Below are 15,231 nucleotides of genomic sequence, written 5' to 3'. Positions count from 1 at the left end.
GTGCTCCTGAATCTCCGAACGCCCCAGTCACTCCAGATCCTTTACCGTCGTCAATTTATAAGAATTTATGGGTCTAGATTGATGATTAAGTGGGAATCAGAAGAGAAAGCCAAGCTAGAGCATCACGGTCAATGACGGACGCAGAAAATGTTCAACGTGGGGTCGGAAAATAAAAAATAAAAAATAGTATAGTATTTAAATAACCGTCTAAAAAAATAATACTACAATTTAAGTAACACTATCTTTTGTGAGCTGCGATAGTTGATTCCTACGAGTATCCATATTTTGAAAACGAACCAAAATTCGTTCATTAGAAACAGTAGTGAACATTTTTCTCTCGTTGTATACCACCATGATATCATTTAACCAATCATCTCCCATCCTATTTCGCAACTCTGACTTCACAAACTTCATTGCAGAAAACACTCGTTCAACAGATGCAGTCGCTACAGGCAAAAGTAAGACCAATTTAATCAACCGATAAACTAGTGGAAAGAATCCATCTTTCATCATTTCAACAATTTTCTTTGAAAGAGTCCCTAAATCTTCAACATCAGAGAAACGTGTATCTCGTCTTGCATCAATCAAAAAGGATTTAAGTTGATGAGGTAAAATCGTCATCTCTGTGGACGAAAAGTCCTTTGGATAAAGGGTGGCAAGATGAACAAGTTTATCGACATTGAAATTTGAGAATTGATTTCTTGGATCAAGACATGCCATACAATTCAACAAGTCTGTACTAGACTCGGAAAAACGATTCCTCATTTCTTGAATAATGGAGTCAACAACCTAATTATAAACAAAAAATGATTGAGTTACTAGTCAATTCAAGTGTCAGTAAATAAGAAAATGAAATTTTAAATTACCTGACAAAAAATCTCAACACGATAATAATGGTAGTTTGTGACAACTGTGCCATCTCTCTTCATGCGTATTCGTCTGGGGACAATGTCATCCATATTAGTAACATCAATCTCATTTACTCGACAAAAATCTTCCACTTCTTGCAAAAGATCATCCCATCCAGATTCTCGAAAAGTTTGCAGCTCTTCTTTCAAACCCGCTATCATATTGATGGCATTCAAAATATTTTGCTCTCTATCTTGCAATGCACAAGATAATGGTTCAACCATACACAACAAATGTTTCATCAAAATCATGATAAACACAAAATCATAACTTTCCATCTTTTGAAGCAAACCTTTACACTTCCCACTTTGCTCTGCATCATCTCCATCACTAAATATGCTTTCAAGAACTTTGACTACTGAGGGCCACATAGATACAAGACGAATCACAGTTGTATAATGAGATCCCCATCGAGTATCACCAGGTCTATGCAAAGAAGTTTCTTGGTTTAGACCTTTACCTGAATTGATTTCCCCTTTTTCAATCATTTCAACCATTCTATCATGTTCGTTTTGTCGAAGTTTATCTGCTCTTTTACAAGAAGATCCACATGCTGTAACAATCGGGGTAAGATAGCCAAAAAAATCAGAAACATGTCGATTTGCCTTGCATACTGCCACACATACCAACATCATCACCAAAATTTATCCCCAATTTTTAGCCAACTTTTAGCCAACTACTCCAATGGTTTCTCCCTTATTTCTCCCTTATTTCTCCCTAACTCAACATTTCATTTTTACATCATCATTTTTAATATTGTTTAATTTTCCCTACAAATGTGTTTAATAAATAGATTTATAATGAACAATTCATCGTTGTATTAATCATTGGAAAATATAATACAACGAGAAAAAAAAAACTACAAATAAAAAACATAAAAAACCAATAATTTAAAAAAACAAAGATTTAAAAAAAACTACAAATAAAAACTATAAAAAACAAAGATTTAAAAAAATAAAGATTTAAAAAAACAAAGATTTAAAAAAAACTACAAATAAAAAAAACTACAAAAACTACAAATAAAAACAAAGATTTAAAAAAAAAATTAATTAAAAAAAAAATTTATCGCCGATTTATCGCCGAATCGCGCCCACAGTGGTCGGCGATGATTCGGCGATAAATCGGCGATAATAAGGGAGTTGGCGATAATAAGGGAGTTTTATCGCCGAATTATCATTTCAACCATTCTATCATGTTCGTTTTGTCGAAGTTTATCTGCTCTTTTACAAGAAGATCCACATGCTGTAACAATCGGGGTAAGATAGCCAAAAAAATCAGAAACATGTCGATTTGCCTTGCATACTGCCACACATACCAACTGAAGTTGGTGGGCAAAACAATGGACATACCATGCCGATGGATTTTCTTTTAAAATAAGAGCCTTCAATCCATTAAATTCACCCCTCATATTTGAAGCTCCATCATAGCCCTGACCTCTCAATCTTGATAAAGATAATCCCAACTTAGAAAATACAAAATCAATTGCTTCTTTCAAACACCTTGATGTAGTCTCCTTAACATGAACCAAAGATAAAAATCTTTCTATAATCTCCCCATTCTTGTTCACATATCTTATAACAATAGCCATTTGCTCCTTGACTGAGCAATCTCGAGACTCATCAACCATTATGGAAAATAATCCTTCACCAAGTTCACCCAATATTTCAAGTGTGGTTTCAACGGCACAAGCATTAACCATTTCTTTCTGAATTTTTGGAGAAATCATTTGATTATTACCCGGAGCATTTTTTAATACAACTTGACCGACCTCATCATTTCTTAAACTATACCAATGTAACATCTCTAGAAAATTACCCCTATTTATGGAGGTTGAGGACTCATCATCTCCTCTAAAAGCCAAACCTTGATTCAAAAGAAAACGAATAACATCAAGAGTTGCAGTCAAACGAATTCGATATTCCTTCTCTTGTCTTGTACTAGCTTTACGAACAACATAAGATACACTTTGCCTTTGATTCACAAAGTTTTCATATTCAATTCTAGATTTGTTGTGTGAACTAGTAGCTGACCCAATATGAGCTCTAAATCTTTCGTTGGCTTTTTTCCAATTAGAGAAACCACTACTAACAAAGGTTTCATCTCCGGGTGCCGAATATCCACGTTTGAAGAGAAAACACCAAAAGCAATACGCAGCATCTTCTGACGTACTATATTCAAGCCAAACATAATCTTTATACCAAACATCTCTGAAACCCCTATAATCTTTTCCATATTTTTTTCTAGGAAAATCAAGACCTTTTGGTTGACAAGGACCTTTAGCCACATATTCTCTACGAATACGATCTCGAATGTTTACATCAAATGTATCAATCGGCCTTCGTGATCCGGGATCGGCATCGATTTCTTTTTCATCGATTTCTACTTCGTCTGGATTCCTATCAACTACCACATTATTTTCAGAATATTGTGGTTCTTGTTCAGCTTCAACATTAGCTTCTTGTTCAACTTCAACATTAGCACTAGAAGAATCAATAGAATTTCGAGTTCTTTTTTTAAAATACTTTTCCATTTACCTACAAATCCACAATTTAGAATACACAATTATTATAACTATAAATATAATAAAATTATGAAATCAGAAATTAAAACATAAAGAAAAAAATAGTCTACTTCCCTATTATGCAATTTCAGTTCGTGAAATACATATTAAAAGCTACTGTAATATAGTACTAAGATTAAGGATTATAAATTATAGTACACACCATCAATGACAATCATGACTATTTGACTAATGTCTAGTAAAATACAAATTTCAATTACCTAGACAATATTGAACAAGAAAATATCATAGTTTAATTTTATTTACCTACCACCTATCGATTCTCTCTCAAATAGTGAAATAGGATTGCAGAACAGCAGAAAGGGTCGCCAAAAAGCTTTGGAAGCGCAGGTGCCGAAATTCAGTTTTGAATTACAGAAGGGGGGAGCCGGAGAGGAGATCAACTGGAAGAGAAAGTGGTGAGCCAGAGATTAAATAGAGTAAAGATTCCCTCTCCTCTAAGTTCTAGGTAAGGAAATTTCCTCTAAATTCTAGGAAAGTTAAGGTAAGGAAATTTCCTCTAAATTCTAGGAAAAGAAATTGGAGAAAGATATGGAAATTGTTTCCTTTTGTGTTGATTTGGGCTAAACTTCTCCAATTATTGCCTTGTGCGTATTGATTTGGGCAAAGACCATCCGTCCATCCCTCTCCTTACTCCTCTAAGTTCTTGCCTTCTTGGGGCGGGGTCGGGGTCGGAGGTATCATTCGTGGGGTCGACGGCATGTTGAAAGTTCGAAGGTAGTATAAATTTTGGGTATTATGGGATCGACGGTGGGGTCGGCCGACCCCGCGCGACCCCACCTCCGTCCGTCATTGATCACGGTTCTCTTCCCCCTGGAGCCACCGTCCCCCTTAAAGAAGGTAAATATCTTTTTAATTTTCCTCCCTTTTTCTAGAATATTATTTTTAATATATACATCTACTATCTTTCTAGATAATTCCACCCATTTTAATTACCAAGTCTAACTTATTATTACCATCCAATAAAATTGGCACGAATTTTAATAAAAAAAAGTAATTGAAATTGTGCAGTGAATTATAGGGCCCATAAATGATAAAGGAAAAAGAGAAAAAAGTTTTCATAAATGGATATGGACTATTTTTATGGGACGGACGAAAAAGAAAATATGACTTATTTCTATGGGACAGAGGAATATCTTTCTAGATAATCCACTCATTTTAATTACTAAGTCTAACTTATTACTACCTATTTCTTCTTGAAACTACACGATTATTTATAGAAGATGATTATTATAAAAAAATATTTATCTAATTTCCTCATTAATATTCACAAAATTCCTAATTCAATGATTTCTTTTTTTTAACAAGAAAATCATTTTTCGTCTAGGGTTATTTTTGGAATGTTACAACTTTTATCTTTACTTTATTCTCTCTTATTTTACTCTCTCTTCTCAACCCATAAAATAAAGTTGCATAAAATTCCATGCCGTCTAAGAGGTCATCTTCCTTGGGACGGATGGGGTATCCTTGGGACGGAGAGAGTATTATTTTTAAATCAATAGGCCTCCCTCCTCCTACTAAAGAAAGGTGACCACTTTCTTAGGCGACACGAGATTTTATGCAATTTTATTTCGTGTGTTAAGTGTAGAGAATAAAATACTTATGAAAGAAAGAATAAAATAGAGATAAAATGTGTTTCATTTTTAATAATGAGTGATCTTGATTTGAAAAAAACAAAAGGAAAATTGAATATTCGGTGGGATGGAAGGAATATATTTATTCTAAATTATATACTTTGTTCTTTCCATAAAAGCCACTACTTTAACATTTTTAGTTCACATAAAAATAGACATTTCTAGTTTTGATAATAAAATTTAATCTCTCTATAATGAGATGAACTTAATCATTGTTTCTTTTGATCCATTGTTCATTAAAATTTGCTGCTTTCTAACCCATGGATACATACGTTCTTCCATCCACACTCGTTGAGCATAGGTCATAGGCGGAGAGTTCTGCTCTTTTCAGACAAGATGAAGTATCGTTAAAAATAAGTAACTTTGAACAATTGAGAATCCCCATAGTGAACTAAAAATTGTGTTTTTTTCACCCTTGTAAAAGGCTCAGAAAGCCTCTTTTGGAATATCATCACGGCTATGGCTACTTGGACTTACCTTCGGCACATTGGTGATATAATAAGCAAATTTGGATGTCTCCTTTCTGTGCCCAGCCTAGAGTTGTCAAGTGGGCCGGATCGGCCCTGGCCCGCTGAGGCCTGCTGATGTTGAAGCCCAGCCTGAGACAAACCCATGTCTGAGTTGGACTGGGCTGGGCCAGGCTTTATTAATTTTTCTAGGCTCAGTCCAGGCCAGAGCCACTTGGCAAATGGGTCTGGGCTGGGTCAGGCTAAGCATTGTATAATTTTTTATTTGTATTTCAAAGAGTTGCTAAAATTATTATTTGCCAAAAATAATACAAATAACTTATATTTATGTCTCATTTACGCTAAATCTAAACTTAAAAAATATATTTAATTTTATTTACTGACTTTATATTGACATCATGTTTTATGTTCTTTATTCTATTCAAAAGTAAGTGCATAACTAAAGAAAGAACCAATATTGTTACTTTTATTAATAGATGATGACATATGAGTTGATCTTGTATTTTTAAAAGTATATGAACTAACAAACAAATTTTAAAAAAAAATTCTATAATTCTATAAATATTTATCAAATATTGAGGTTTTTTTAAATCATGGATAAAAAATATTAGATATAGTCAATGTTGCATTCATGATTTGGTTGAGAACTTGTTAGATAAGTATTAAACTATTATTGTTTGAGGCTGATCGGGGACATCCAATATATTGAAACGATATAGAGATGACAATATGACATGCATAAATAGAGAAATATACTACTATTATTAGTGGTTAATTACATTTTAATAAAAGCTAATTATATAAGGTGGGCCTCTGATGGGCCTGGGCCGGACTTAGGTTGGTCATGAGTTAGTTCCGGGATTACAAAATGGCCCAATTCGAGCCCATTTCAACCAATGAGCCCAGCCCAGGCCCCCTTCGTTTCACCGGTGGGCCAGGCCTGGGCCGAGCTAGTGTTTGGAAAAATATTTATTCTGATTTCTGAAATAGTTTGAACTTTGACTCTACCGTGGCTTTTCAGCTAAAATATAAAAGACTAAAGACCCTAAACAAATTTTAAAAAAATTTCTATAATTCTATAATTATATATCAAATATTGAGGTTTTTTTAAAAATCATGGATAAAAAATATTAGATGTAGTCAAGATTGAATGTTGCATTCATGATTTGGTTGAGAACTTGTTAGATATTAAACTATTATTGTTTGGGGCTAATCAGGGACAACTAATAAATTGAAACGATATAGAGATGACAATACGACATGCATAAATAGAGAAATATACTACTATTATTAGTGGTTAATTACATTTTAATAAAAGCTAATTATATAAGGTGGGCCTCTGATGGGCCTGGGCCGGGCTTGGGTTGGTCATGAGTTAGTTCTGGGCTTACAAAATGGCCCAATTCGAACCCATTTCAACCCATGAGCCCAACCCAAGGCCCCTTCGTTTCACCGGTAGGCCAGGCCTGGGCCGAGCTAGTGTTTGGAAAAATATTTATTCTGATTTCTGAAATAGTTTGAACTTTGACTCTACCGTGGCTTTTTAGCTAAAATATAAAAGACTAAAGACCATTTTTGGTCATGAGCATATGTTGATTTTATGGTTTTGGTCCAAAATATTATTCTTTAAGTTATTGCATCCCAAATAAATAAAAACGGTGCGGATTTAGTCCATTTTAGACAGACCTATTAAAAATTGATGGTAAACACCAATTAAGTAAGTTTTTATTAGATTAGCTATTTTTGATTAAAATATAAAAATTATTTGGAAAATAATATATTTTGTATATTTCTTAATCGTCACAAGATTTTAGAAGTTGTTGGTTAAAAAAAAGTGAGTGTAAGCAGGGGTGAGCAAAAAAAACCGAAAACTGAATATTCGAACCAAACCAAACCGAAAATTTGAAATTCGGTTCCGTTTTTTCAGTTTTTCGGTTTGGTTGTCTTCGAGAACAGGCATCAAAACCCAAAATACTAATAACTCAACAAAAATCAACTTATTGGTCTTATGGTATATCTCCGTATCGAGGATGAGACCAAAGATCTTTATTTGTTTATAAACTCTCCTAGCTCCAATTTGCCCGAACATTTTGATTTGATTTAATTGAACAATGAAAGAAAAATATTTTTATAATACTACCATATAGCTGGGTTTAGGATCAAAGTTCACCCTATAAACTGAATTTGGTAGCACAATTAAAGTGACAAAAGTTGGAAAGGACTTTCCAACCATAGCTAGCTAGCCCATCCCTCACACTGTTGCAGGGTTGGTCCAAATACAAAATACTTGAGGAGCATAAATAACTAGTTGCACATTCATTCTGCTCAATGGAAGTAGCTACCAACATAGCAAAATTGGGTTTAAAACAGCTAGTCCCACTGAATTTTTCTGTGGTAAGTCCACTCGGAAGGATTTATCGTGGTTTTTCCATCCGAAGCAACTAGATCGTAGGGGGAGTCCTCTGAGAACTCTGTGAGCATCGATTTCCAATGTAAACTAGGCTCCCACTCGGCCTGTTTCAGCACCTCCAGTATTTGTTCCACGACCACCTTGCTTCCCTCCTCGGACAAGTGGACTCCATCCCTGCAGACGCCACAAGTTACTCAAAAACAACACAACAGAAGTAGTAGATAGATAGGGTGGAGGTGGTCACGTAAAGCAAGTTTCCATCCAATTTTCTCGTTTCTGGATTGCTGTAAACAGATCAACTACTTTCACATCCATCTCCTTGCATAACTCTATGCAAGCCTCTGAATACATCCGGCATAACTCATTTGTTCGAACTAGCTCACTGAAATATGTACTGCATATATGTTTGGAAAGAATTATCTAGATTAACATTTGCTCAGTAGTGAAACTTTGCCATCACTATATATAGTTGTAGCCAAATATCTACATACCTTGTGCTTTCAGCAAGTTTAACCTCATTCACGGGAGGACAACTAAGAAATATTATGCGAGTATTGTCTGAAAGGCTCTGGAATTCATTTCAAATGTTAGTGCATAAAGTTGCAAAGACAGTTAAGGGATGGAAGATCAGCATAAGCAATCTGTGAATTGTGAGAAGATATCAGAGCACGGGCTCTCAGTTTTTGCAGTGAAACACGGTAATTTATGCTCAATTGAAGCAATCAGATAATGACTACATATCCGAAAGTTTAGACTAGTTACCTTGAGATGGTTCGCAATTGTTCTCATATTTTGAATGTATTCTGGAAGTGGTACATGAGGACCGAGTCCAGATGAGTGAGGTCCCATGGAATCATTGCCACCGAAATACACGATTATCAATGATGGCTGAACAGGAGCATCCTGCTCCAACAGTAATAACCACAATACTAAGGTCAAACAAGAAGCAAAATCCATAGCAACACGCTCTTTAATTACCACAACTCATCAATGTATATATGGTAAGAGTTGGTTTAAAAATGCTTGCCTAATTAAGGTTTCTGTCTTTCAGATTGGAAGAAACAAGTATGCAATGCTAAGAATGGTATTACCTTGGGGAAAACCAGATCAAGAATTTTGGCAGCACGTCTGGAATTCCAACCAAAGTATCCCCTTAAGATTATGTCAGCCTGTTTATTAAGAATATAATGACACAAATCACAACTCAGAGATATAAAGGTTTTGCTCAGAGAATGGTGTCAATGAAGAATTATTTCCTTATTTATGTACCATGAAAATGAAAACTGCTGCTACTATGGAAATGTAACTAAACATGTATATCCAATAAAGATGACAAGAAAAAGTATTGTTGATCACAAGGCAAACTCCCTCTGTCTTGAGTTTAAGAAAAAAACTCTTGTCAATTTTTTAGTCTTTAGTGTATCTATAAGAGGAGATTATGTGAAAAATGTAACCTATTCTTTCGTTTCTTTAGGCTACTGGCCATGTGCCGGGAGTTTCGGATTTTTCCTTTTATGGTTATCTCTAAGTGATTGATTTCCATTTTTAGCTAAAAACAAAACATCTATTCATTTTTACTTCACTCTGTTTTTACTCTCCTACTTTATTCTTTCCATTTAACTCAATAACCATCATTTTCTCAAATCATGTGCTGAAAAGAAGTCAATCACGTATAATGCCAGTCTTGTCCCAATGGATCAAATAAAATCACACAAATGAACAATTACTTATAGTTTGTGTTGTCGATTTTTCGAATCTTTGGTGTGGCATGTCACTTTCAATGACAGTTTGCTTCCCAAGACCAACTCTTCAATTCCCATATCCCTTTATTAGGCATTACAATTAACAAAAAATCAAAACTTCAATTATGAATTACCTAACCATGTATAGTACTAAACGCTGAACCATAATAATGAATTACTAACCCATAATTAAGAAGTTATTAATAAACTAAATTAGAAACAGTAGTACTATAAAATAAATCAATCAAAACTGCAAAGAAACGGAGTGCGCAGACGGAATCAAAACAATCAAACGAAAGGATTGAGGATTGAATGCGTTTGCGAAATTGAACAAAAAAAAGGAAGGAAAAGAGGAAAACATACTTTACGGGCGTAGATATCGGAGAGAACAGCGCCCCAACCGCCATTGCTGTAGCTGTGTTGAACGATGGATGATCCGAATAAGACGAACAATGGCCTAGGCGGTCCCACCATCACTCCCTCTCCGCGATTACTATATGGGAAACGGAGAATTGTGATTTACAAGTGAGAAAAAGAGGGTGGGTGGGGAAGCAGTTGTTGACATGGTAGTGTTAGCGTTGGCTTTAAATACGAGAGACTGTTAGTTACACTTTCAATGCTTTCATATCTCTCTCTCCCTTCTCACTACTCCTATACGTATGTGTTTCGCTTTCATTCGATGTCTATTTTCAATATAAGTAGAAATGAATCATACTGTATTTTTATTAAATTGGAAAGTGAGTTCATTTAAAAAAGATTAAAATCCATAATCACCTTTAACATATAATCGTTTTATAAATTTGGTTAACAGGGAGGAGAGTGTTATATTGTTAACTCAATACTTAATTGCTAACTATAATTAATAATAGTCATTAGATATTTAAATTAAGAGCTTAGATCATCAATCCTGAAATATTAATACAATTAATAAAAAAACATCAATAAGGCTATTAAGTTCAATTTACAACAAATTAGTTGTAACTAACTTTTGAAAAATATCATCACTTTAAAATGCATATAACTTTCTCCATTTATATCATTTTTTCGCACAACATATATCAAATTAAAGATAATTTTACAAGGATTCTAACAAGATTTCACTTGCATATGTTCCGACGTCAAAATTTGAAAAAGTTTTAAATTTTTTTAATTTTTTCAATTTTTTCATACAACACAAATGTCAACATAGTATATAAAATATGTCAATATAATACATGTAGAATGTCAATATAAGCAATGTGTTAACATTCTCAAAGCATTTGATATTTTCGAAACACTATATTGAAATTTTTATCCAAAACCCTAATTTGGTAGTTTTTTTTTTCTTTTTTGATTTAATTAATAAAAATGAAAATTACATGTGGCAAATTATAGACCACAAGTTTTCTATAATCTTATGATCTTAAATTAGTTGTAGTTAGCAATTAAATGTGACTTTGTTGACACTATTATATTCGGTGCATTTGTATCCTTAACGTATCAATTTAGTCCATTTTTGCAGTATTTTAATAGAACTGTTAAAAACTCATTTAATCTATTATTAATTTGAATTCTAAGATTATATTCTAAACAATCCTAATTTCTTCATACTTGTTGGAGATATAATTTAAAAGCACAACTCAACGTTTGAACAAATCAACTGAATAAATAACATTTGAATATAAAGAATCAAATATAGTCACACATTACACAAGCTAACATCATAATACTCTCATTTTCAAATGGTTGGACATGCACATGTTACATGGACTATTTTATTAGCACTAAAACGATTAATACTCTCATTTTTAAATGGTTGCACATGCACATGTTACCTGCACTATTTTATTAGCGCAAAAACTACTTGTAAGTATGATAAGATAATTATAGTATAGCTAAATGGTAAACATAAGATTGTCGAACTCAAGAAATAGAATTGCAATTGACTATCATATACTAAACGTTATAGACACAAGAGTCTTGAGTTGGATTTATTAATTAGGGAAAAATAAACAACGCAAATAGAACAAAGTAATGATGTAAACAAATTAGATATTAATTTCACAATAATGGTTTACACAAAACAAGTTATGATATCCTAGCACAATTCAAAAATTCAACTAGAGTGAGTAAAACAAGTACTCCCTTCGTCCCATATAGTTTGTCCGATTTTTCTATTTCGGTCCGTCCCACATAGTTTGTCCCATTTTTCCATTTCGGTCCGTCCCACATAATTTGTCTCATTTCACTTTTTACCATTTTTTATAGTGGAACCAATGCTCCACTAACTCATTCCTACTCACATTTTATTATAAAACTAATATATAAAAGTAGGACCCACGTTCTACTAACTTTTTCAACTCACTTTTCATTACATTTCTTAAAACCCGTGCCCGGTCAAATTGAGACAAACTATCTGGGACGGAGGGAGTATTTCCTATGCGGCACAAAGTAGATTATACACTAACTCACTAAGGACCCGTTTGATAGCCAACGGAGGATAAAAGGCGCCCAGTTAATAATCTAAGGAATGGAGGCCCGGTGGGCCAAAATTTGTATCTTTGACAGCCGTTTAATAGGCAATATTTAATTGACTATATTCTATTGTCATTGTTTGATAGCATATTATATTATTAAAATTCTATTTTAGCTTTGAAGGGAACTTCTCGATCCCCAAAAGCAGAACTCATTTTCCTTTCTTTTTTCCCTCCCCCTTTTTTTCCCTCTTCTTTTCCCCCTTTTTTTCTCAGTCCCCAAAAGCAGAACTCAAATTCAGGAGGATTGCAACAATATGTTTGTGTGTATGCAGTGCTTGGCAGAGATCCAATATCGCAAAAGACCTATCACAGCAAATTCGGTCAGTTTCAACAATGAAAAGAAGAATTCTTGTGGAGTCGGAATCTGCAGAAGAATGAGAAAAACAACAATGGCCTGAAATTGGTTTGCCTTGTTATTGGGTGTCGTTGCAACGGCACCCAACAAAACCCTATTCCCCAAGCTACACCGGCGTACAAATCGTCTCCCAAAGCGACGACTTGAACTGCTCACAACAAAAATCAAGAGGATAAAAGCAATATAATGAACTCCAACCCGAGATGTTTGTGAGATGCACAATTGAATTTGCAGCTAGGGCTTGAGAGCAAATGAACTCAAAAATGGCGTATGTGGGAAGATTTGAGAAGAATGAAACTTGCGTCCCTTTTCTCAGTCCCGCAGATTACTTATCTAAAAACAAACCTGAAGATACTGTGCATTTGTGGCTTAAATCTGCAGGCCTAGGCGGGCCAGAGTAAAAATACGGGCTGACGTCGTGGCCCAACAAGGGTATCAAACGAACGAAAATAACTAGTTACTAATCTATTTCTTAGCTCACGTAGGCTATCAAACGGCTCCTAAGGTTGTCAGGCTTAGTGCTGTAAAGAAATAATAGATTAATATGATTGATTTCTAATTGTTCTCTTATTGATCATATTCCTTAAATAGGAGAGGATCCCGTTAATTGTATTTACCATATGTATATTGTATCTTGCCTATAAAGGCTATAATCCTTGCACATATTCATTAAACAATAAAAATACATCTTTTCCAATCTCTAACTGTTTCTTCATGGCGTCAGAGCAGGAAGAATTCTTGCTCAGAGAATTCTCATCATAGCCTTGTTATACCCAATTCTCGACCAAGAGGCTAAAACTAATACAGAACCAATTCCTATACACAAAAATGTCAGGCACAAACGAAGAAAAACCAGCAGCCGAATCCTCAAAATTGAGGATAGACAAGAACGTTGCTGTGACGTTCAAATTGAACGGAAAAAACTACTCATTATGGTCGTGCCTAATGAAGGTCACGATAAGAAGCAGGAGGGGATACTCCCACATCCACGACGAACCACCAGAAAAAACAACAATGGATATCAGGATTGGGAAGAAACCGATTTGATAGTTTTCTCTTTGATCGTCGATAACATCGAAAATGATATTATTGCTGACTTTGCTCACCACCAAACATCCAAAGCTCTGTAGGACATGCTCACAATAACGTTCGTGAGCAAGGCGGATCCGTATCTTGTATACGACCTGGAGGAAAAATTAATATCAATTAGACAGGGAACCTTGACCTGAGACGTATTACCATCGAATCCATGGATTGTGGATTAATGTTGATCGAAGTAAAAAACAACCCGTAAGTTACACATCAAACAACCAATAAAACTGACAAAATACGAGTTTATCAATCAACTAATAAAACTAACAAAATTTGTGTTGGATACTACACATAATAGCCACGTCAACATTCCAGAGCCGATAAATAAATGTGAGTATAATTGATCAAATCTATAACATGCTTAAAAATGAGTATTTCCTTTAATTCATACTCCTTCCATCCCAAGAAAGATGACTCCTTTTTTGTGCAGCATGAGACTTTATACAATGTTATTTTACATGTTAAGTAAGAAAAGTTAGAGAAGATAAAGTAGAAAAAAAAAGTTTTTATTATTAGTAATGAGTAATTTTGATTGAGATAAAATGATCATCTTTGTTTGGATAGATGAAGTAATAGTATAATTGACAAAGTGGAATCAATTTGAAATTTAAAGTAAAAGATTGCGATAGACTCATTGCACCAATTTCCATCGTTATTTCGATGAAAAATTCATCATTAAAATAGTGATTCATGGATAATTATTGTCCAAATAATGATTGCCTACGCGTTTGTCGTCTGTTTAACAACGAGCCACATCCTCCTGTATTATCGAAGTACGAAGGATATGTTCCAGTTGCATAGTCATTTGGTTGTTCTTGTTGTTGAGCTCTTTTATTCAAGATGTGTCTTCTCTCGGCTTGAAAATAAGCACGACTATGTAGAGCTCAAGTCCATAGCCATGATTTATTTTCTTCCCTTATAGTTTTGAGATCATGGTTGTTCTTTTGTTGTTTAAAAAACATAGCCATATTACGATTTGCTTGTTTCATGCCGGTAGTATATTGCTCATTTTGTTTTTCTAGAGCAGCAATAAGTGATTCTGAATTATTAGACTGTTTTTTCTTCAGTATAGCCTTCTTCACTCCGATAGGCCTTGATGAAGAAGAACCACCAAGGATTTGTTCCTCGCCATCATCACAACTCATAGGAAATGAAGACAAAGTTATGAGCCACCCAAAAGTATGAGTCTGACTTTCTGAATCAGAATATTGCATCCCACGTGATACTTTTTGTCTAGAGCTCCCTGCACAATCTTTGAATTTTTCAAAATTTTTAATCATTTTCAAAACATAAGAAAATTTCCAAACCCGATTTATAGTTTGAATCTGACATGAACATTTGCATGGCTTCATTCATCTACAATGCTTATTATAATCAATTAATCGCATGTAAAAAGAGAAAATGAAACATTAAAATATGATTAAACACTCAATATGTCTGCATTTGAAGCACCGCTTCGGTTTCTTGCTTCAGCAGCTCGAATACATCCATGGATTTTTTTTGTTGCTTTCTCGATGGCTTGAAT

At 34.3% G+C, this 15,231-nt stretch overlaps 2 protein-coding genes across 2 annotated transcripts; both read right to left on the bottom strand.

Moving 5' to 3' along the window:
• Window positions 1-228: 228 nt before the first annotated feature.
• On the bottom strand, window positions 229-3,439 carry LOC125189783 (zinc finger MYM-type protein 1-like). Its single transcript, XM_048087017.1, has 4 exons — window positions 2,311-3,439; window positions 1,202-1,522; window positions 867-1,102; window positions 229-789 (listed from the first exon to the last, which is right to left on the bottom strand). Exons 1-4 carry the CDS (start codon window positions 3,437-3,439, stop codon window positions 229-231), a joined length of 2,247 nt encoding a protein of 748 aa, XP_047942974.1.
• Window positions 3,440-7,703: 4,264 nt separating this feature from the next.
• Window positions 7,704-10,346, bottom strand: LOC125190437 (GDSL esterase/lipase CPRD49-like). Its single transcript, XM_048087752.1, has 6 exons — window positions 10,107-10,346; window positions 9,093-9,170; window positions 8,764-8,904; window positions 8,493-8,569; window positions 8,246-8,395; window positions 7,704-8,175 (listed from the first exon to the last, which is right to left on the bottom strand). Exons 1-6 carry the CDS (start codon window positions 10,215-10,217, stop codon window positions 7,962-7,964), a joined length of 771 nt encoding a protein of 256 aa, XP_047943709.1. The 5' UTR covers window positions 10,218-10,346; the 3' UTR covers window positions 7,704-7,961.
• Window positions 10,347-15,231: the final 4,885 nt, after the last annotated feature.

This window comes from Salvia hispanica, chromosome 5 (genome assembly GCF_023119035.1).
Source record: "Salvia hispanica cultivar TCC Black 2014 chromosome 5, UniMelb_Shisp_WGS_1.0, whole genome shotgun sequence".
In the NCBI taxonomy this organism is placed as follows: domain Eukaryota; kingdom Viridiplantae; phylum Streptophyta; class Magnoliopsida; order Lamiales; family Lamiaceae; genus Salvia; species Salvia hispanica.
The sequence above is the reverse complement of the archived record's forward strand: the minus strand, read 5'-3'. Positions and strand labels throughout refer to the sequence as shown.